This window comes from Synchiropus splendidus, chromosome 18 (assembly GCF_027744825.2).
Source record: "Synchiropus splendidus isolate RoL2022-P1 chromosome 18, RoL_Sspl_1.0, whole genome shotgun sequence".
In the NCBI taxonomy this organism is placed as follows: domain Eukaryota; kingdom Metazoa; phylum Chordata; class Actinopteri; order Syngnathiformes; family Callionymidae; genus Synchiropus; species Synchiropus splendidus.
The window spans coordinates 1,888,396-1,908,076 of record NC_071351.1 but is presented as its reverse complement, the minus strand read 5'-3'; the positions used below and the strand labels follow the sequence as shown (position 1 = coordinate 1,908,076).

Sequence of the window (19,681 nt, the reverse complement as noted above, 5' to 3'; positions counted from 1 at the left end):
TTTATCATCTGTATGTGGAGAGGCAAATCTAACATAAGAACTGTGCAAAGAGACAGATAAGAGCATCTATTCAGATTAATTTGCTTCGAGTTTCCTCTTCCTTTTCCTTCTTTTTTGTTGGGACCATAAAAAAGGTTTCAGTTGCAACAAATATAATTTAGTATTTAGTACGATTTAACAATTCAGCAAACATTAGTTGTGGTTATTTCACCTCCATGAGATTTTTTTTTTTTTTTTTTTGGTAGTTTGTGTTTTAATGTATGCTGATGCTTTGTGAACGAAGCAGAAAAGTGAGGCTCAACGTCTCTTACTTGTGCCTTTATTTCTTTGGGTATAATAAGAATTTCTAGTGTTAAAAGAGAAACATTAGATTAAAGCAAAATAAGCAAAATTAATGCTTAAGAAAGGTTGAAGACGAAGATTAAAGTAAGGGTTTTTTTTTCAGTGGATCTCAGAATTCTGACTTTAAACCTGAAATAATTCTTAATTCTGAGACCACTGTTTTTCAGTGTGCACTCAGACGCCCTTCTGTAGATAACTTTCCAGTTCTTATATTTATTTTACTCCTTTTATACATTACTTTTTCAGTTGGACATGTAAACGTTTCACTCGGAGAAAAAGACTCGACTTCTTTTCCTTTGCTTCCACGTTAGCCCGAGCAGTCCCGCGTGTGGACATGACGTAATCATTGTTTACTTTTACTCAAGCCCCGCCCTCGGTTAGCAACTTGTGGCTAACCAGCTACCAAGGAAGGAGGCACTCCGAGGTCCGTTCGCCAGGCACCACCCGGTTACAGTGTCTTCTTGTCCAATTTAGGTGAGTATACGTCGTGGCCATTCTCTTTCACGTCGCCGAAGACTACAGCTCGATGCCGTTGCAGTAGATTTGACATTCAGCGCTGAGCGGAGATGGAAAGCTGTCTAACAGGCTAGCGGCGAGGCACGCAGTTAGCCATTGTTGCACCGTTCACGCCAACAGAAAGGGTGTTTTGGGCGAGAAAAGCCAACGGATGAGCAGGTGATCGAAGACGGAGAGGTGGCTTACATCATCAGCACACTGACCTTGCCTCTGATCTTAAGTGATCACGATCTTTAAAGACACACTATCCAAATCTCAGTCTCTGTTTGAGGTGAACGGGTCGCGATTCCATTCATTTTGGGGTTTCTGCTAAACTGCGTTCGTTCTTCACAACAACCCTCACGACACCGATCGCTGGTGCTCCGTGTATAAGTGCTTTACCTCCGATCAGCGTCAATATATATGAAAATCTAACAACCCATGACTGAATGTTAGACGGTGTGTTTTCCTGGTTTTTCCCAACTAAAGTTGACGACTCGTCTGATTTACCCATGTGCAACAATCCAGTTCTATTGCCTCAGATGAAAGGGTAAATGACGTTTCTTAATATGAGCGAGTGAGTCTGATGAGTAAAGATCCTGGTTCGAGGAATCACACCCACGCAGTATATTCAGACATAACTGCAGGAAGCACTGCTCTTTGTCTCCAGGACCTAATCCTGGTCCTGTAGGTAAAAGTAAACAGTAGTAAGTCAACAAAGCAGACACCTCACACACAGAAGCACTGTTATGATTCATTTCTCAACCCTCACAGTAATTCACAGCATGTGTGAACACCTCATCTCCACAGAGAAACATGTCACTCAGGTTGATCTGAAAACTTGCTCTTATGAAATGTACAAGAAAACTATTTTTACGCTGTCCTACAAACAAACAGACAAGCATCTTATTTTCGGTTTGAGGATGATAGACCTGTTTCCCAAACACTTTTAATCCCACCACCGCAGTGCTTATAGAGGTCAGAGTATATTTCAAAGATAGACGAATACTACTTTGAAGCTGAATGGTTCTCAGGTTGATTCATTATTGTGGCATTCTGGCTCTGTCGTGTTTATTTATTTATTTTTTACGTTGACGTTCCATTTATGCTTCTAAGCGTTTGGTTTATACACACCCAAGCTGTATACATAAAAGCCCACTTGTGCATTGTACTACCTGCCACAGCCGTTTATCGCACCACCTGGTTAATGGTAAATTGTTCCAGACGGAAGATATGTTTGCACATAAACACGGACCCAGGGCCCCTGTGTTTACAGTAGTCATGGCAGCACTTGGGTATTCAACAAATAGAGCTAGTATGTTCCTTCTCACTTGTAGAAGAGAATGTTTGTCCTGGTGGGTAGATCTGTAAACGCGCAGTTATTAACTTGTTATGCCATGGAAAGTTTATAAGCCTCCAATTTGGCTAAGGATATGTTTTGCTTTTGTTTTTCAGTTTAAAGCTTGCTTTGTTTGAGCCATGCTTTCCTATATATCCCGTATCTCTCCAGCTATTCATTTTGGAACCCTTATTTGTACTTCTAAAGCTGTTCTTTTCTTAGGTCCGTAAAGTCCAGATGCATGAGTCTGCGACAGAGTCAACAAGCCACGCCATTCAAGACATAAAGACAGAGAGCAGGAATATTCCGGAGAATGAGAGCAGACTGAGGAGCTGTCAGACTCCTCTCTCTGAGGTAACTGGGTTCAGTCACTCAACTTGGGAACTGATTAATAATAGTTAGACACTGAGGAACAAGGAGTGGATTTGAATTCTGTTTTAACACCTGTTAAAGATGCGACAGATCAACACTGTATTTACACAAACAGCAATTGATTTTATTTTTTATTCTACTTATGCCTTGCTTCAATGCCTTTCAGTGGAAAAATCTCTCTCCGCCGACAGGTCTGTCCAGTTTCATTTCTCTGCGACAGATCGAATGTCCAAGCGCCAACAGTTTTTGATAAATGAGAGTTGGATTGTTTAGACTCGGCTTCTAAAATGACTCATTAGCACATGAAGCCATCTTTAGAAGCAATGTGTGTTTGATTGAAGCTCAGCTGCGGGGTGGAGATGTGTTTTAGCTCTGGTCTTGGAGGGGCGGGAGATCACGTCTCCTGCTGGCTCCAGGGATTGGTGTTATTCTGTTGTCCTGTGTTCCACGTATCTTGTCAGTGGAACTCTTCTTTTCAATGCCTGGGTGAACTTAATTGAAGTGTTGCGTGGCTTTTCCCTGGCGGACATCTTAATGAAGATAACCAGGTATGTGAAGTTGACTTTAATACGGTTCACACTGAATTATCTCGAGAGATGAGGCAGACAGTGGCTGCGTGCTTGTTATCAAATATTTAACGCCGCCCTCATCACTCCGAGTTCACACGTGTTTGCCCTTCATATTTTACACGCTACACTCGTCCGTGTTTATAAGTGAACATTAAAAAAAAAGCCCCCATCAGAGGCAGATTGTGTGTGGTTTTCAGCAGGTTTTTATTTGCCGTCAGTCTGCTCTGAGTTCACAAGACCAGTCTTGCGGGAACAGTTTTGTGTTTACACTCTATTGCTCACTGGTATGACTTTCAACAATAACAACAACAGAAGATGTTTGGACTTGCTGGCTGCCATGGCAACAGGGATTAGGCATAGGCTGTTGTTGTGTTGATGGTGTCCACAGAAAAATAGAGGGGGCCAACTCGCTTCGTCTGTGGGACTGACCTGTTTTCAGGGCTTTGGTGGCCACCTCTGCAGCATTGAATTTCAGAAGAAAGGACAAACTCAGAGGCGATTGTTTGTTTTTGTTATCCCAAAGCCTGTGTGACATTCACTGTCCGTTTGTTTACCTGATTCCAAACAGACTCTGTCTTGCGGAGAGACGCTCGTACGTGGTTCAGACTTGATTAAAATTTGATCTTAAATCTGCTTTTGGTAAACAGACTCTGTGAGGCTTTTTATTCATTATTTATATCTCTGTGAAATTTTGATTGCTTTGTTTATGTTTACTGTAAACAAGCCTTGAGCTGTGAGGCTTGACAGAGAGAGGGGGGAGGGGAACGGGGGGGAGGCGATAGCTGCATTCACAGCAGAGGATGTTGTTGTTGTTTTCGTGTTGCAGGTTGTTGTTTTTGATGAAGCCTACAGTCCCCGCAGCCATCTGCTGCTGTTGTTGTTGTTGTTTGTTTGTTCAGTCTATTTTCAGCATAGAGCTGCAATGAGGCCATGTGACCAGCAAACCAGGCATAATAACAGAGGAACTCTATTTGAGGTGTAGGAGTAGTTATGACAGTTTGACATCATGTGTGGGTGTGTGTTTGTTTTCATTTCCATGCAGGTTTTGGGCTCAGGTCGAGAGATTTATCTTTTTATAATGGTAGAAAACGCTGATTGAAAATCCAGGACAGAGTGTGAAACTGAAAAGAAATAACATTTAAAGACAGTACCGAGGGCAGCGCAGTGCGTAATGGTTAGTACTCCAGCAAAACAGCGAGAGGGTCAAAGGTTCGACTCCAGCCTGAAGCAAGTCTCGGGTTGGAGTGAAACTGTGCCCTTCCTCTGTGGAGTTTGGATGTTCTCCTCATGCTGGCGTGGGTTTTCTCTGGGGGGTTTCCACCGACCGTCCAAAAATATAAGAAATTGGTGACTCTAAATTAGAAAAACACTGGGCAAGCGCAAACCTCTGCCAATAAATAACTCTGGACGGTGATCCGGATCTCTCCCAAAATTCAATCATTTGTTCACCGTCTCATTTCACATACCTCCTGAAAATTCATCGAAAGCTGCCCAGAGTTCTCCAGGTTATTTTGAACAGAGACAAACAGCGTCAAAATCCCACCCTGGGGTTAAATGTCTAACTCTTCTGTCCAGCACACATTCATCCTTTTTCTTGAAGCAATAAACCAACACACTCCTGTGAACAAACACACGCGGGAGCATAACACTAGGATCAGTTATTTCCCTACTCACAAGAGACAGTTTTGTCTTTGCACCTTTTCTCCATTTTAGCCATCGCAGTATTTGAGTTACTACGGAAACAAATTACAACCAGACAAATGTGGCCATCATCTTGCACGATCCATACTTTTTAAATGAAGTGTTATCAAGTGTACTCTGGTGCATCTTAATTCAATCATTTAAGATATAAAAAAAAATCAAGCCCACAAAGTTATAAATGAAAAAGATGTCCCTCTTGTCAATATATTCACCAAGATATTAAAAAAGAAAAACTCCATGACAGATGTTAAGCTGTTTAAATTACCAAGTCATTCTGATTTATGCATTCAAAAAGCATATGTTGCTTTGAAACATTTGGAACCAAGAACTTAATAAAATAGCCGCTCTTTTGCAAAATAAACATCACATGTGTTAATATTGCAGAGAGATTCATTAAGAAGTGCTTTAAAAATAATTTGAAGAGAATCTTATCTGGCCAGAGTCTAAAAAAATATTTGGAATTGCTTTCATTCCTTTAACCAGGTTATGATTTTTTTTATGATGATGATTTTTATGATTTATTATGAGTTTTTAAGATGAATATATGAAAAGCTAGAGACAAAACTGAGTCAGAAATGTTGAGCAGCTATTTATCCCACTAAAATGTATTTACGTTCAACCCTTATTTATCACAAATGTTTGCAGATCTACGGCCAGTCCACAAGATCTTCAAATGTTTGACAGACGTTGCTTTGTTGTTTGTAAAGTGGGATGTGTGTAAACACCCGGGCCGTGGTGTTTGTTTGGCTGCTGCAGGTTCCACAATCATCACCTATGATGACCCCACCAGCAGAAGCTCCACAGCAGCTGCAACAGACCACACAGCAGCAGGTCCTCAGCTCGCAGCAGCTCCAGGCCATGTTTCAACAGCAGAAAGCACTCATGTTACACCAGGTAATGCCGAGTTGATCTGCCTCAAGGTGACCGCTTTATGTGCTGCTTTTAATGCAAAGTGGCTTTACAGCAACAAATTCAAGAAGTCTTCAAGAATCAGCAAGAGCAGCTAAACATGCAGCTAATACAGCAGAAGAACGCTGGGATGGTTAGCCAAGAGGTAACTTGAGTTTCTCATTTTTTACCCGAGGAGAAAACTGAATTTTTGATGAACATTCCTTTGTCAAGTTGACGGCCCAGCAGATCGCCATCCAGCAGCAACTTTTGCAGGTGCAGAAGCAGCACCTGCTCAACCTGCAGAGACAGGGCCTTCTTTCCGTTCTGCCCAACAGCCCAGCCACACCCACTGGTACCCTCACCTTTGACCTTTAAGTCTATATCCAGCCTTGTCTTCCATTAACTCCATCAATTGCAGGGTTCGACAATAACATTCACAAAGCCAATACTGGAGACACCAGGGAGTCTTCCAGCCAACAGTCGACTCCGAATGGACATGTCCTCTTGAAGATGAAAGACAGGTAGCCGACTCTTCTTCCTCGCCCCCAGCTCCCCCCTGACTGATCTCCACAAAAGCACAGCGGACGACAATTGTTCTGTGTGTTTCAGTGGGTCCGCGGATGAAGCCCCTCAGAACACTCATGCTCTGTATGGAAATGGAATGTGCAAGTGGCCTGGCTGCGAGACCGTGTTTGGCGATTTCCAGGCCTTTCTGAAGTGAGTGTTTAATTTATTCATTTCCAAATATAATCGCTTTTAATTTTCATCATATATTTAGTACTTAGAAGAAAAGGCTTTTATCATAATTAATGCATCCAGGCCTGGATACAAAGGCGAGTTATTTGCATCCGCTGAAAGTGTTTCTGATCTTGTTTGACTGTTGTTTTGACGCCCTCTTTTTTCTGTAATAATCGATGTCCAAATAGGCCTAAGTGAAATGTAACTGCTGTGGAGCAAGATTGACTAGTTTTTAAGTGACTCCTTGCATGACACTACCAGTCGAGTTTTATGGGAGGATTCATTTAGATGTTTTGTCTTAATTATGCCAGTCAGTTCACAGCCAGTTCACAGCCTTGACGTCTATGACAAATGATTAAAATGCTGCGTTCAGGACCCCTCCCTTAGGCGACAAGTGCGCTCTCATATTGACTTGCACCTCTTCAACTGTAGTTCCTGAACACAGGAATTATTTTCACTCAAAAACAACACTGCAGACTCAGAAAGGTCAGAAGCGTGTTTTGATCTCTACTGTTTTTATACGCAGACACTTGAACAGCGAGCACACTCTGGACGACAAAAGCACGGCTCAGTGTCGTGTGCAGATGCAAGTGGTCCAGCAGCTGGAACTGCAGGTGAACACAACTTTTCCTGATCATAGTTTTCTATTTCAAACCTTCACACCAACCCTCCCCGTCTCCGTCTTAACGCAGCTGAAAAAAGACAAAGAGCGACTGCAGGCCATGATGGCTCATCTCAAGTCCTCCGAACCTAAATCGGCAGCTCAGCCTGTAAGTACCTGTCGAGACGATTAAAGTAATTATTGTTTTCCCTGACATCTAAGCCGATGCTTTGTTACCAGGCGAATTTGGCGCCCAACGTCTCCTTCTCGCAGACGACGGTGCCGAAAGGTCCGCAGATGAGCCTGTCTCAGAGCGCCACGGCCCCGACCACACCTCTGACCCCGCTGTCTGACGCGCCATCGGTACTCACCCCCAACAGCATGTTCAGCGGAAACCCTGTACGCAGGCGCTACAGCCGCTCTGTCAGCCAAGGTCAGGACTCATTCAAATACTTTTCATGCCAAGTGTCAGTGGCTTTATTTTTGCTTCATTAAGGAGAGAAACAAGCCTTGTCTCTAACAAACTCATCTCTCCGCAGATATCATTGACAATAAAGAATTTTATTTGACCACTGAAGTTCGGCCTCCATTTACATATGCTTCTCTCATTCGGCAGGTAAACCAGACTTAAAAAACGATTGCCGACAATTGAACAGATATGATTGTGAATAGTCTCATTTCAATGGCCAAACCTATTTTTTATTTTTACAGGCAATATTTGAATCGCCGCGTAGTCAGCTGACACTAAATGAAATCTACAACTGGTTCACCAGAAACTTTGCCTACTTCAGGCGCAACGCAGCAACGTGGAAGGTGAGTTGTGAGTCCTGAGAAACACCTGTCATGAGCTTGCCTCCTCGGGACTCACTTGGACTTCCCATGCAGAACGCAGTTCGGCACAATCTCAGCCTCCACAAGTGCTTTGTGCGCCTGGAGAACGTGAAGGGGGCAGTGTGGACTGTCGATGAAATCGAGTTTCACAGGAGGAGACCCCAGAAAGCTGCCGGCAGTGGGCAAGTCACCATGCAACTTCATAAAAGTCCACCACGTCTCATAGTATGTTTGTTAATTCCTCTAATATTTCTGTCACAAACAGATCCCTGGTGAAGAACCCTCCAAACCGCCAGAGTTTGGGATCAATTCCTCAGGTAAGATTCAAGACTTTGACTTTCTGAAGTTGGGATTTAAGTACCAAAGCCTCCTGTCCTCCAGAGTGGGAGTCTGGATGGGAGCAACCCTTTCTACAACCCAGCGAGGATGGGCAGCATCTCCCTGCACTCCCTCCCCCATGTGCTGCAGGAGCAGATGAGCGGCGCCCTTGCCAACGGATCTGGATACCAAAGTGACAGCAGTGCGACACAATCGCCCCCACAATCTTTGTAAGTGTTCTCCGGGAAAGACTGAATCCACTGTTCTTGCAAACTAAATTCAATCTGTAATTGTAAATTTCCCTGTTGTGCAAAGAACAAAGGCAATGTAAACTAATCGAATCATCTTTATACCACGCTGTCTTTGCCACAAACACTCATGGTAGAATTCAGCACCCCAACATATTTCCATGGAAAAGGCATTGGCTGCTTGCAAACAAAGGCAGTAAAGTCACATTCTAAATTATCCAGAGAACTGAATCGAAAACGCACAGAAACAACAGATATGGTGCAATAGAAGATCAAAGTAAAATTACATTTACATGCAGAGAAAAAGCTATAGACATGTCAAATATGTTAGAGTTGAGTATGAAAATGTGATTTCAGTGACGCAATCCTCAATAGTTTAAAGTACAACAAGTCATTTTAGTATTTATTTGAGGTAATTTCACTTTTATTTCCAGCATCAAAGAAGAGCAGGAGGACGAGGAAATCTGCGAGAATTATTCCTACGAGTGCCAGGAGAGCACAGATGAGCACGGCCGTAGCCCCGAGATGAACCACGATGAAGAGCACAGCAGCCCAGAGAGGCCGAACCTTCATCTTGACCGCGTGCCTTCTCTCTGACTGTGAGGTCCGGACCAGACGCTCCTCGGCGAGACCTTTTTATATGAATCCATATAGAAGTTCCAAAAGCAAACATTTGCGTAACCAAACCTTGTTCGGAAGAGTTTGTTTCATTGTGTTTATCCGCATTTAAGAAGTTATGCGTTTCTTAATTTAGCTATTTTGTTCTGTAAAGTAGCGTGAAATCACAAACAATGATGCTGTCACGGATGATTGTGTTTTATATCTGTAACAGCGGGAGCATGACAACCTATAAGCCAAAGTAAAAGAAGCATTGGCAGCTCGCGCTTCCACGTCATGTTTGGGGAGAGTGGGGGCACACTAGCTGATTTAAAGTGAGGAAGTTCAGTCAATGCCGAAGACGTTCACTGCCAACATTGTGTGTCTGATCAGATGACTTAACAGATTTTCTTTGTCACACCAGACATTGCGCATGTAAGAGTAGATTATATAGATGTATTATTATTGTAAAATCTTACTACAATTAAAAAAAATCTAACACAATTGTGTCTTGTCATCTTTATATTCAATAAAAAGCACAACTTTCAAGTCTTTGTTTTTGGTCATGAAACATAAAGGAAGCTATTTCACTTGAAGATTCTAGATATAGAGTGATATTAATATAACACACACAACAAAAACATAAAGACAAGCTTCTATCTAATGTTTAAAGTTCGTCTTCAACGATACTCTGCTGCCGTGCGAACCAAAATTAAAACGTTGCGGGACAAATACAGGCAGTCGAAGCTAAACTGTGGTGCAATACTGCCACCTGCCGGAGACGGTCCGAATAACATTTGGAACCTGACAGGAATATTCATACTTTCACTCATTTCCTGATGTATACTCCTTGTAGTGCTCTTAAGTCACAGTCGATATCATAAATGCATGATGTTAAATTGACCGACACTAAATTTTGCAAAATATATTTTCCTCAAAACGACTATTTTAGCCTGCCTTGCTCACGTCCAGAGTGGAATGGTAACCCAACACCTGACACACAGTCCAGTGAGTGGAGGACAGTCATGTTCACGGTCACACTGCACCTCATATGGGAATGTACTCCGGAGTTTTGGGGGGCAGTGAAGCATGTCGTCGGAATCCAGACCTCAAGTAACTCGGTTCAATCTGGTCCAAGTCAATGGAACGTGGGTACGAAAAAAGGAAGCGTGCGAGTTTACAGAAGGGACGCTGTCAGATGCTAAAATGTAAGTGAAGAAACCACACCTTCATTTTTTATAAACATTCATTGGACACCACAATTTGCTGGCATGCACTTTATTTTATTTTGAAACAGAATCATCACTTTTATTTAGACACAGAGTGGAATGTTCGCGGCGGCATGTCTTTCTATTTCAGTCGCAGCACACTTCCATGTCAAGCACTGGACTAGTCAACACAACACAAAAATATTCATTGAATTTTTCCTCAATGAGAACGACATTTGTTCTGACTCACTGCCCAGAGCTGAACTGTGTGGAGTGTGAAGTAGGTTGTTAATTCCACACAAACAAAACATATTATTCTAAATAACAGACATGAGAACCAAGTGGGCTACCATGGTCTAACTCTTGTTGGGACGCTCCATTTGAACACAAGTCATGCCCTCTCCTCATCAGTATCAGTCTCAGACTGAGCCTGGAAAGAAAATGAATCAAGTTTTGTACTGAAGACGAGCACACACAACTGCAAATAAATACTAGTGACCTGGATGTAACTCCAGTTCGATAAGTGCAGTACGAAATAGAACTTGAAGGTCACTCACCCAGAATTCCTCCGGTGTCCGAAGAGTTTCCAACTTTTGCTAGTGAGTTTACAGCTGCTGCACAAATGTAACGTTTCACCAACGACCTGGTTCAAGCCGAAGTGTTTTCACTGCTGTTGTTCAAGAGGACCTTCCTTGGCACAAACAGTTCAGCACACACATGGACTGGAACTTTTTGAAGATCCATTTGGATGAATTATTTGCAGCCAAAAAAAATAAACACAAAGGATGGAGGAAAAAAAACATTTTCAAAGGAAGCATTTTTCAGCGCGCTAATTGCAGGTGCACCGCATGATGAAATGTGACGTCATCGCCAACACATCCATGATGAAGGGGATGTACAGGAGGGAACACTGAAGTTGAAAACACTTGAGGATAGAAGCTCAAAAAATATTGTTCTGAACACTTCATGCAGCAAAGAGCCTGTTCATCACCCTGATGGTTAAGCTTTAGTGTCACTTTTCAATGGAGTGCAATGCTTAAAAGTGTATTTTAATATCTAAATAAAAGTGGTGTGAGAATAGATTAAACAAATGTGTGTGCACACAATTATTTTTTAAATAAAGAAATTATATGAAATGATTTCAATATTACAAAAAAAAACATTGTCAAAACACCCAACTTTAGAGGACCGGACGGAAACAGGTCAAGAGCCGTATCTGGCCCGGGGGCCGCCTTTGAGCCAGGGAAATGTAAAGCCAACATCCTCCTCGATGTTTGGCCGAAACAAGGGAGGAAATATTTGCAAATACACCAAAACCAAACTCACCGGTGCCGTGGACGGTGAATCGGTGACCGAGTTTCTCCGATTGATTCTTGTGTTGCGTTCACGGACCAAAAACAACACGGCGTTTCTTCTGCATGTTGTTGGCGTGGCTCCGAGAAAAGTCTATTAAAGTTGGTTCACAGTTGGGTTTATTCGTGGACAGCTCGACTTTGTTCGTTGGAGAAAAAAAACTGATGGAGTTTGTTGGAGGCTAGCTTGTTGGAGGCTAGCGGTGGATTAGCATCAGGGGATTCCGCCTCACGAAATACCGCCTTGCAGTTCCTCTTCAGTGATGAGACGTCGTGCAACTGTTGTAGGACATGTTGGTGAACTTCTACCAACAAAATAAGACTGTATCTCTTCTTAAATCCATGAATATCTGCATCCAAAACCCGCTGACGTTCGCGCGGTGTCTAACAGCGAACACGCCCCGCCCCCCCTCTCTGCCCCGTCCAGGTGTGCGCTTGATTATCGTCGCCACCAGACCAAACAAATTGAGATTAATTGTAATAGAGTGCAAAACGCTCGTGAGTAACCCATCCTTATGGGTTATTATGGGTGCAAAAAATAAGTGTCGTCTCGCCAAAATAAAAGGTTTTATTTGATGTTCCGTTATCGATCCTTTCACAACAGTGTTATTAAAGTTAAAACCGTCTGATGCTACAGTTGAAATGGCGTGACAGTGAGAGCGGCAGTGGAAAGTTTGGCTTGTCTGACTGTCACCCTGCCTGCACCCTTCAGTGAGGAGAGGAAGTCCCATCATGGAGTCACCTGGACGGTGGCCAGTCCCCTGGCCTTGACATACAGGATAACCCAGAGCCAGAACATCCTGGACCCCACCAACCACACTTTACTGTGGGGCCACCTGGAGGACGGTGACAGGGGTTCCTCCCAGCCAGTCAAGCGCTTTGTGGTGGTCGACGACACTGTCAATCGGCTCTACGGCCCCTGGATCTCGCGGTACTTCCAGTCCAGAAAAGTGAACTACAAAATCCTGCCCCTCCCGACCACGGAGGAGAACAAAAGTTTGGAGCTGGTGACAAAGATTCTGGAGGAGCTTCACGCGTTCTCCATCGACAGACGCAGCGAGCCCATCATTGCTATAGGAGGAGGTGTGTGCCTGGATGTCGTGGGCCTGGCGGCGGCTCTGTATCGCCGGAGGACTCCGTATATCAGAGTCCCCACCACCCTCCTGGCCTACATCGACGCCAGCGTTGGAGCTAAAAATGGGGTCAACTTCTGCGGCAGCAAGAACAAGCTGGGGACTTACATCCCTCCTGCAGCCACTTTCCTCGACCGCTCGTTTTTCAAGTCCCTCCCAAGACGGCAGATCTCAAACGGGATGGCAGAGATGTTAAAGGTCCTGTTCCCACTTGGAAGCATGTCGAAGCCGTGAAATTGAAGGATTTGTGTGTTTCAGATGGCTCTGATGAAACACCGCGGCCTGTTTGAGATCCTGGAGGTGGAAGGACAGAGGCTGCTGGACACTAAGTTCCAGTCCTGTGGACAGAAAAACACCCCTGAAGAAGAGGACGCTGCATGTCAATCCACACGCATCGCCATAGAAACCATGCTGGAGGAGCTGGCTCCCAACTTGTGGGAGGATGATCTGGACCGACTGGTGGACTTCGGCCACCTCATCAGCCCTGAACTGGAAATGGTAGACAGTTTATGAGGATGAATTCTATATTATTTTACAAAGAGTTTTCCTTTGAACAGAAAGTTCTGCCAGCTTTGCTGCACGGCGAGGCCGTCAACATCGACATGGCCTTCATGGTTTATCTGGCGCAGCAGAGGGCGCTGCTCACGGCTCCAGAGAAGGACCGCATTGTCAAGTGCATGCTGGGACTGGAGCTACCTGTGTGGCACCCGGACGTCTCCCTGGATCTGATCCGCAAGTCTCTCGCAGAGCGGCTCAAACACTGCGGTGGCTCTCTGCGGATGCCCCTGCCGACAGGCCTGGGACGCGCAGGTGAGATGTTTGAATGAACATCCAGATCAGAATGTATCACCTTTCTTTTCCCCGCCAGAAATCTTCCAGGAAGCCATCGCTGATGACACACTTTGCCAAGCCTTCCAGAGATGGACGGATGAACTCCAGAGACGCCAGGATTAGAATACAACGTTTAATGTTTTTCACCAACAATCTGTGTACAGTCACTATTGCTACATTCATCTCAGGTGAGAACCACAGGAATGAAAACAACCTACACAACAGTGCCTAGTAGACTCGTAACATCTGCCGCCATTAAACTCTACTCGTACTTAAATGACAGATTAAACACATACCGCATTCTGAAACCTTGTTTTTGTTCAGGGGAAGTTCAATTCTCGGGCACAAAATCATCTTACTAGCGCAATCATTTGTTCATTTCATTTTCCCCACACTTCATCACCGACAGAAAGGCACATCAGTTGAGAGCTTTCCCCTGATATTTACAATTGCTTGGCATTTACGATTTGGCTTTTCTCAGTGAATTACATTCAGGCACATGGACAGTAGAGAGCACTGGTTTCATTTACCATAAAAAAAACCTAAATAAATAAAACAATATGCAGGAGTGGTGCTATTAATAAATAAAAATTATTCAGTTCTTATAGCTTTCGAATCATTTGTTCTAATCCAGGAAGCAGAATTAGTGTTAGCTACAGCAGCAGGCGAACAGAGCGGACAGTAAGGCACTGACAACGTTAAATAAATGAGACACCGCGATTTCTCTGCAGGCACAACTGTCGCGCTGACGGTGCATTACACACTTGCAGCAGTATTATAACTAAAGGCAAAAGTGAAAAAGTTCTCGCTCAGGTTATTTCCAATTTAAATACTGAGAGTGTCGCACCACAAAAGTACTTTCCACGACTAATACAACAGTACAAAAGCCATGTTTTCGTCCTCATTTGAACCCTGTCTCCTTATACTCCTTCATAACAAAACAAGTGGGATCAAAACCCACCACTTGAAATTAAACACGTTTCAGGTAACATCGGAGGTTTTTCAAATACATATTATTTATTGATTCATCATTAAAGAGGTGATTTTCACACTTGATTTAAGAGTCTATTTAAATATTGCTTCTATGTTTTGGTCTTCGCAGGCACATCTAGAAGAAATGAGATGAGTGAATATGACGAATACATATATATATATTTATATCTTAACTTAAATGATGATAGATGGCACTCTTGAGTTGTACTTCTTGGGCTCTTTATAATAAATTATTTATCCAGGATGACGTTATAAACAGACATAAATAGAGTAGAAACGACGGACAGAAATCAACATGTGCATAGCAGAAGAACACCAACCTCCATAAGGCATCTGCACACCCACCAGTGTAAAGAACTACAGTTATAAATAGATTCTGTGGCTAATGATTGAGCACGGTCACTGAATGCAATTTTCCCAGAGTCTTTGGAATCAGTAGTAGAAATCTGGCTTTTCACCGTGAACAAATGATGTCAGTGTCTCTTTTTTTTAAATGATTGGACTTTAAAAATCAAACCTTGCGATAAAGGCGGATAAATATATACATAAAAAAAAAACCGTTCATCACATGTAAACACAAAACAGCAGAACAACTGGGGCACTTGCAGGAGGAGAGAGAGTCCAGCAGGGGGTGCTAACAGCCCTGCTCGTTTTCATCCATGCTGACGCTGCTTTTGCGACTGCTGTCTTTTGAGGTGTTTGGCGAGACAGAGGAGAGCAGGGGGTCCCCCCCTCTGACAGGGGACAAGTTGTCCTCCATGAGGATGTCGTTGAGTTTGCCGGCCTTGGGGTGGACGCTGTAGTGGCCGTCTGAGAAGTTCTGGTGGTCGGCGAGCTCCAGGGAGCTGGCAGCTGCGTCTGAAGTGCAGTGGTGTTGGTGGTGGGCGTGGAGCGAGTAGAGGTCCTGGTGGCAGTCCTCCAGAGCCGGCTCCTGCTTGATGCTCCGCGCCGCCAGTTCGGTGGAGCACAGCGCCGACGATGCGATGACCAGACCGTGCGCACGGGCCTGCATCTCCAGCTCCTGATGAGTGCGGACAACAGACACGGGAGTTAGCTCACAGAGCCATTAAAAATATCCGTGCATCCCCTTCCCAGTGGCGAGTCGTCATGTGCGTGTGCACGTATTAAATATCGGACACCACGTGATGCCATCAAGCCGTGGCTGGAAAACTTGTCTTGTGATCATCGAGACGATGGACTAGCACAATGTACTGCGCTGTTTTGCATATATTAAAGGTATCATGCCGCCCTCCCAGCAACACTGGAGCAGAGCAGAAGTAGAAAAACGCCATGGAAGGCCATTGAGTCTATTCTATATTGAATGACCTCTAGTCTAGAAAGTGTGTTGTGGAGAGCCAGAGCAGGAACGCAGCTCACCTGTATCCTCAGCATCAGGTGTCGGTTGGCGTGCTCCAGCTTCTTCTGGCGACTCTCCAGCTCTTTGGCCCGTTGCTGCTCCCGCTGCAGCTTCCTGATGTAATCCACCGACGCTTTCAGGATGGTGCCCTTGTTCCAGCGCATGTCCCTGGGAAAGACAGGAGAGCAACCTTAGCACGGCCGTGGACAAGGTCATGGAGGTCGACGCGCAGTAACGCAGAGGGAAATTACAGAGTTGAAACGCAGCCGTGGAAATGGCGCCACTTGGTTACTGAGTCCAGCGAGCAGAATGGATTGTGGAGTACAAAAGTGTGACCATCTCGGATGACTCTTATGTTTGGTGATATGTCACTCAAAAGTGCAGCAAACAGAAGCGGTTTGCAAAGGTCATTAGCAAGTACAAGAGGGCAGGGACTCAGCTGGGGTCAAGCCAAACAACCACAGGAGGGGAAAGCCCAACAAAAGCACCCCCCCGTCCGTTTAACAATGACTTGAAGGCTCAAAGCGGCGTTGCTGGCAGGACAGCGTGTCGTGCTTGTTTGGGTTGAATCGATCAAGGCGACTAAACGCTGCCCCACTGGGTGATCTTTGATCGTCGCTCGTCGCTCTAAATCAAAGCCTTTGTTAAAGGCGGCGGAGGATCCAGTCTGTAAATCACTTCCGCTCCTCAGAGTCTCGCTTCAAGTTTGCTTGGTCAAAAAAGTTCTCTCACTTACGGGTCGTTGGACTTCGGAATCAGAGTTCCCAGTTCTTTGATGCGATCGTTGATGTTGAACCGCCGTCTTCTCTCGACTGCAACGCAACAGGACCCAGTTAGAAACGTGCACATTGTAAAGCCCAAACATTCGGGGTGACGCCTCACTCACTCAGATTGTGGTTGTCTTTCTTCTGCCTCTCCTTTGCCAGGGCTCTCACTTCTGCTTCTGGCCAAAATGTCAACGTTTCATTAGAGAAATGACAGGAGAGGGGAAAGGAAAGAGTCTTTTTTTTTTTTGTCATCTCAAAAAGAAAACCGTACCGACTGGGAAGCCTTCAGGCCGTTGATAGCTGTCGAATTTCCCGCAGGATCCGGATTTATCCAGCATGTGCATGATGGCCGGGGACTGTGGCACTGTGGCACGGAAGATAAATGAGTAAATACAAGGTGTATATTTTCACCACAAAAAAGCCGACCGCGCTAAATGGTGGTGACGTCTGCTGCTCACCTGAGTATTCCCTTTTGATGTTGGGGAGGTTGGCCGGGCAGGAGTTGCTGATGGGGACGCCCTGCTGGGACATCCCCTGGGTTCCATACATGTCCATCAGGTTAGCAGACATCTTCATGATCGATAACCCAGATTAGCTTCAAAGATACACTTTTGTTCTTGAAAAAAGGAGCAGAGTCAGACACGTACCGTGTTCGCCATCTGAAGAGCTGGGTCCATCAGGCCGAGGATGTCGTCGCTGTAACTGGACTCCAGACTGATAATGTCGTCAATGACATCGTCCATCTGCGAGAGGGTCACATGGTTGGTTCAGACTAAGGCTCGTAAGGTCCGTGTCCCGCACGGGATTGTACGCACCTCTTTCTCGCAGTTAGAGTTGAGGGTCAGTAAGGCCATAGGGCTGTTGGGGGCGCTGTTGCCCGGCCCTGGCGGCATGCCCCCGTGGTCAGAGGACTGGCTGGGGCAGGGCAAGCTCAACACCTGAGAGCCAAGCTTCCCCAGGTAACGCTTCACCTGCTGCTGCTGAGACCTCTGGATGTGGTACTTGGTCGGATTCTCCAGGTGGGTCTGGACCTGGAGGAGGAAAAGAAAACGTCTTAACTCCACTGAAGCCATTGTTATTAAGAACATTAAAAAAAAAAGCCACTGCAAAAAAAAATAATCCTTTAAAAAATATATTTTCAGCCTGAAATCCCCCAAAGTTTAGGGATTAAAACGTGGACTTTGCAGAAGGATGGAGTTGCTACAAACCTCATGAGGGTAATATCCAAGCATCTCAAGCATGGTGGAAGAGTACTTTAAAATCCTGCTCCAAACAAGTCTCAGTGTCAGTGAGGAGAGTCTGGGCAGCAGGTCTGCTTCCCTCTGCTGAAGCCTGCTTGTATGAGCAGACACACAGCCTGCTCGTCTTTTTAAAAGAGCAGAACGCTCATTAGTTATGCACGTTAGCCAATCTCAGACGGATACAATGAGCCTTTTCAAATCCGTGTTGTTTTATGTGAAATCTGAATTTATTCCTTTATGGTGTATCACTTGATGTCAGGATGTGCTGCTAACACTCGGGCCCTTTGTCTTGCACGACCACCTCTTTCACAGAAAGGTGCCCCAGGCCCATTCTTGCCCCTTCCGATGGTTTTTTCTTTCTTCTTCTTTTTCCTCCCATGCAAAAAGCCCATTTCATCACAAGCTATTGCACCTTTGTGACTCTGTCTTTAAGGTGGAGAACTTCATTACTGACAATGTCCTTGCCTGAGAGAAGCCCAGGGGTTAATGTCAGGGGTCACCCCAGGACAAGAATAACATTGAGTGCATTGATACATATGTTCCATGTAAAACTCCATATGATGTATGAAGTCCAAATAAACCTAATTATAAACCCATGAATCCACTCACATGTTCCATTATAACCCGCTGGATATGCAGAGGATCGCATGCACGTCCAGTCTAGAGAGTAATAGTTATATATATGTATTATTAATATTGATCACAAATTAGAACTATATATATATATATACATACATACACACAGATAATATATATATATATACACAGATAAAATACAAAATATTCCAAAAATACAACAATAATTATATATGAATATATATTATAATATTCACAATTTTTATTACAAAACATCACACATACAATTCTGATAATTACTTTATAATGGAAAATAAGAAGTAAAAGAATGCATTAAGACCTGGGAAACTATCAGGAGAATAATGAACACTTACTGAAGGAACAGCAACATTAAGATAAAATACTAATAATAAAATTTATAGTAGAAATATGTAAATATCAAGATATAAAAAAAAGTAAAAATAAAAGAGAAATATATACATATATATAATATTATATTAGAAAAATTAAAGAACAATATTACAAAAAATACAACAGTAATTATATATGAATATAAATATTTAGAATAGTCACAATTTTTATTACGAAACATCATGCATACAATTCTGATAATTACTTTATAATGGAAAATAAGAAGTAAAAGAATGGATAAAATGGGAAAGAAGTGTGTAGATAACTATTTGCATTAAAATGACAATAATATTACAAACTTCTTTCACTTGGGGACCTAAATTAATGGTCATAATCATAAATGGAACACACAAAATTCAGGTCTGAAGTCAGTGGATGATGCTTGAAAAATCCTATGAACAAATGAAAATAATAATTATGAATTATTATTTAAGGATTTTTTCAATTAGAAAAATTATGAGGGAAAATTAAAGCTTTTCAAAAGAGATAGAAAAGTGCTTGGTTTTTTTTCTAACATTGAATGAAACGTCCATAAAGGATGAGGACTGAAACATCAATTACGTTTCCCTTCCCACACGCCACTGAAGAACTGAACAGTTTTGAACAAGCCTTACAACATTTTCTATCGCCACTGAATTGACTCGCAAATATCGTCTCCACTGGACACTTCTGAGTCAGAGGTGAAGTTGCTGGGGAAGTGCTGAGATGTCTGGTAAACCAGAGGAAAGAATGAGCTGACCAACTCCCAACATCTTACTCTGACAAGTGGA

General features: G+C 43.7%; 4 protein-coding genes across 7 annotated transcripts in view; 2 read left to right on the top strand and 2 right to left on the bottom strand.

Moving 5' to 3' along the window:
* Positions 1-11,997, bottom strand: part of LOC128749237 (serine/threonine-protein phosphatase 4 regulatory subunit 2-like) — a 22,025-nt gene extending 10,028 nt beyond the window's left edge. The window contains exon 1 of the mRNA XM_053848629.1: positions 11,577-11,997. The gene's annotated coding sequence lies outside the window, so the exon portion shown is untranslated. The remainder of the gene's footprint in view (positions 1-11,576) is intronic.
* Positions 496-9,540, top strand: LOC128749232 (forkhead box protein P1-B-like). Its single transcript, XM_053848615.1, has 16 exons — positions 496-816; positions 2,399-2,530; positions 5,575-5,712; positions 5,783-5,872; positions 5,941-6,061; positions 6,128-6,230; positions 6,319-6,426; positions 6,974-7,061; positions 7,140-7,217; positions 7,289-7,481; positions 7,588-7,664; positions 7,760-7,861; positions 7,934-8,061; positions 8,145-8,196; positions 8,261-8,427; positions 8,880-9,540. The coding sequence occupies exons 2-16, from the start codon at positions 2,414-2,416 to the stop codon at positions 9,040-9,042; spliced, it is 1,725 nt and encodes a 574-aa protein (XP_053704590.1). The 5' UTR covers positions 496-816; positions 2,399-2,413; the 3' UTR covers positions 9,043-9,540.
* On the top strand, positions 10,107-14,557 carry LOC128749236 (2-epi-5-epi-valiolone synthase-like). The gene is made up of 5 exons (XM_053848625.1): positions 10,107-10,250; positions 12,315-12,933; positions 12,994-13,233; positions 13,293-13,545; positions 13,604-14,557. Exons 1-5 carry the CDS (start codon positions 10,132-10,134, stop codon positions 13,687-13,689), a joined length of 1,317 nt encoding a protein of 438 aa, XP_053704600.1. The 5' UTR covers positions 10,107-10,131; the 3' UTR covers positions 13,690-14,557.
* Positions 13,692-19,681, bottom strand: part of mitfb (melanocyte inducing transcription factor b) — a 21,182-nt gene continuing 15,192 nt past the window's right edge. For 2 of the 4 annotated variants that reach the window (XM_053848620.1, XM_053848616.1), the window contains exons 3-10: positions 17,499-17,714; positions 17,331-17,426; positions 17,142-17,253; positions 16,955-17,047; positions 16,803-16,859; positions 16,653-16,728; positions 15,937-16,084; positions 13,692-15,580 (exon numbers count right to left, since the gene is read on the bottom strand). In XM_053848620.1, the coding sequence (XP_053704595.1) occupies positions 15,194-15,580; positions 15,937-16,084; positions 16,653-16,728; positions 16,803-16,859; positions 16,955-17,047; positions 17,142-17,253; positions 17,331-17,426; positions 17,499-17,714 (1,185 nt within the window). In that variant the 3' untranslated portion in view covers positions 13,692-15,193. The remainder of the gene's footprint in view (positions 15,581-15,936; positions 16,085-16,652; positions 16,729-16,802; positions 16,860-16,954; positions 17,048-17,141; positions 17,254-17,330; positions 17,427-17,498; positions 17,715-19,681) is intronic. The other 2 variants (XM_053848618.1, XM_053848619.1) reach the window with 2 other exon arrangements.

Coding starts and splice junctions, on each gene's coding strand:
- LOC128749232 (XM_053848615.1), top strand. CDS start 2,414: ATGCATGAGTCTGCGACAGAGTCAACAAGCCACGCCATTCAAGACATA. Junction 7,665..7,759: donor ATGCTTCTCTCATTCGGCAG/GTAAACCAGACT, acceptor TTATTTTTACAG/GCAATATTTGAATCGCCGCG. Junction 8,428..8,879: donor CAATCGCCCCCACAATCTTT/GTAAGTGTTCTC, acceptor TTTTATTTCCAG/CATCAAAGAAGAGCAGGAGG.
- LOC128749236 (XM_053848625.1), top strand. CDS start 10,132: ATGTCGTCGGAATCCAGACCTCAAGTAACTCGGTTCAATCTGGTCCAA. Junction 10,251..12,314: donor ACGCTGTCAGATGCTAAAAT/GTAAGTGAAGAA, acceptor TGCACCCTTCAG/TGAGGAGAGGAAGTCCCATC. Junction 13,234..13,292: donor TCAGCCCTGAACTGGAAATG/GTAGACAGTTTA, acceptor TCCTTTGAACAG/AAAGTTCTGCCAGCTTTGCT.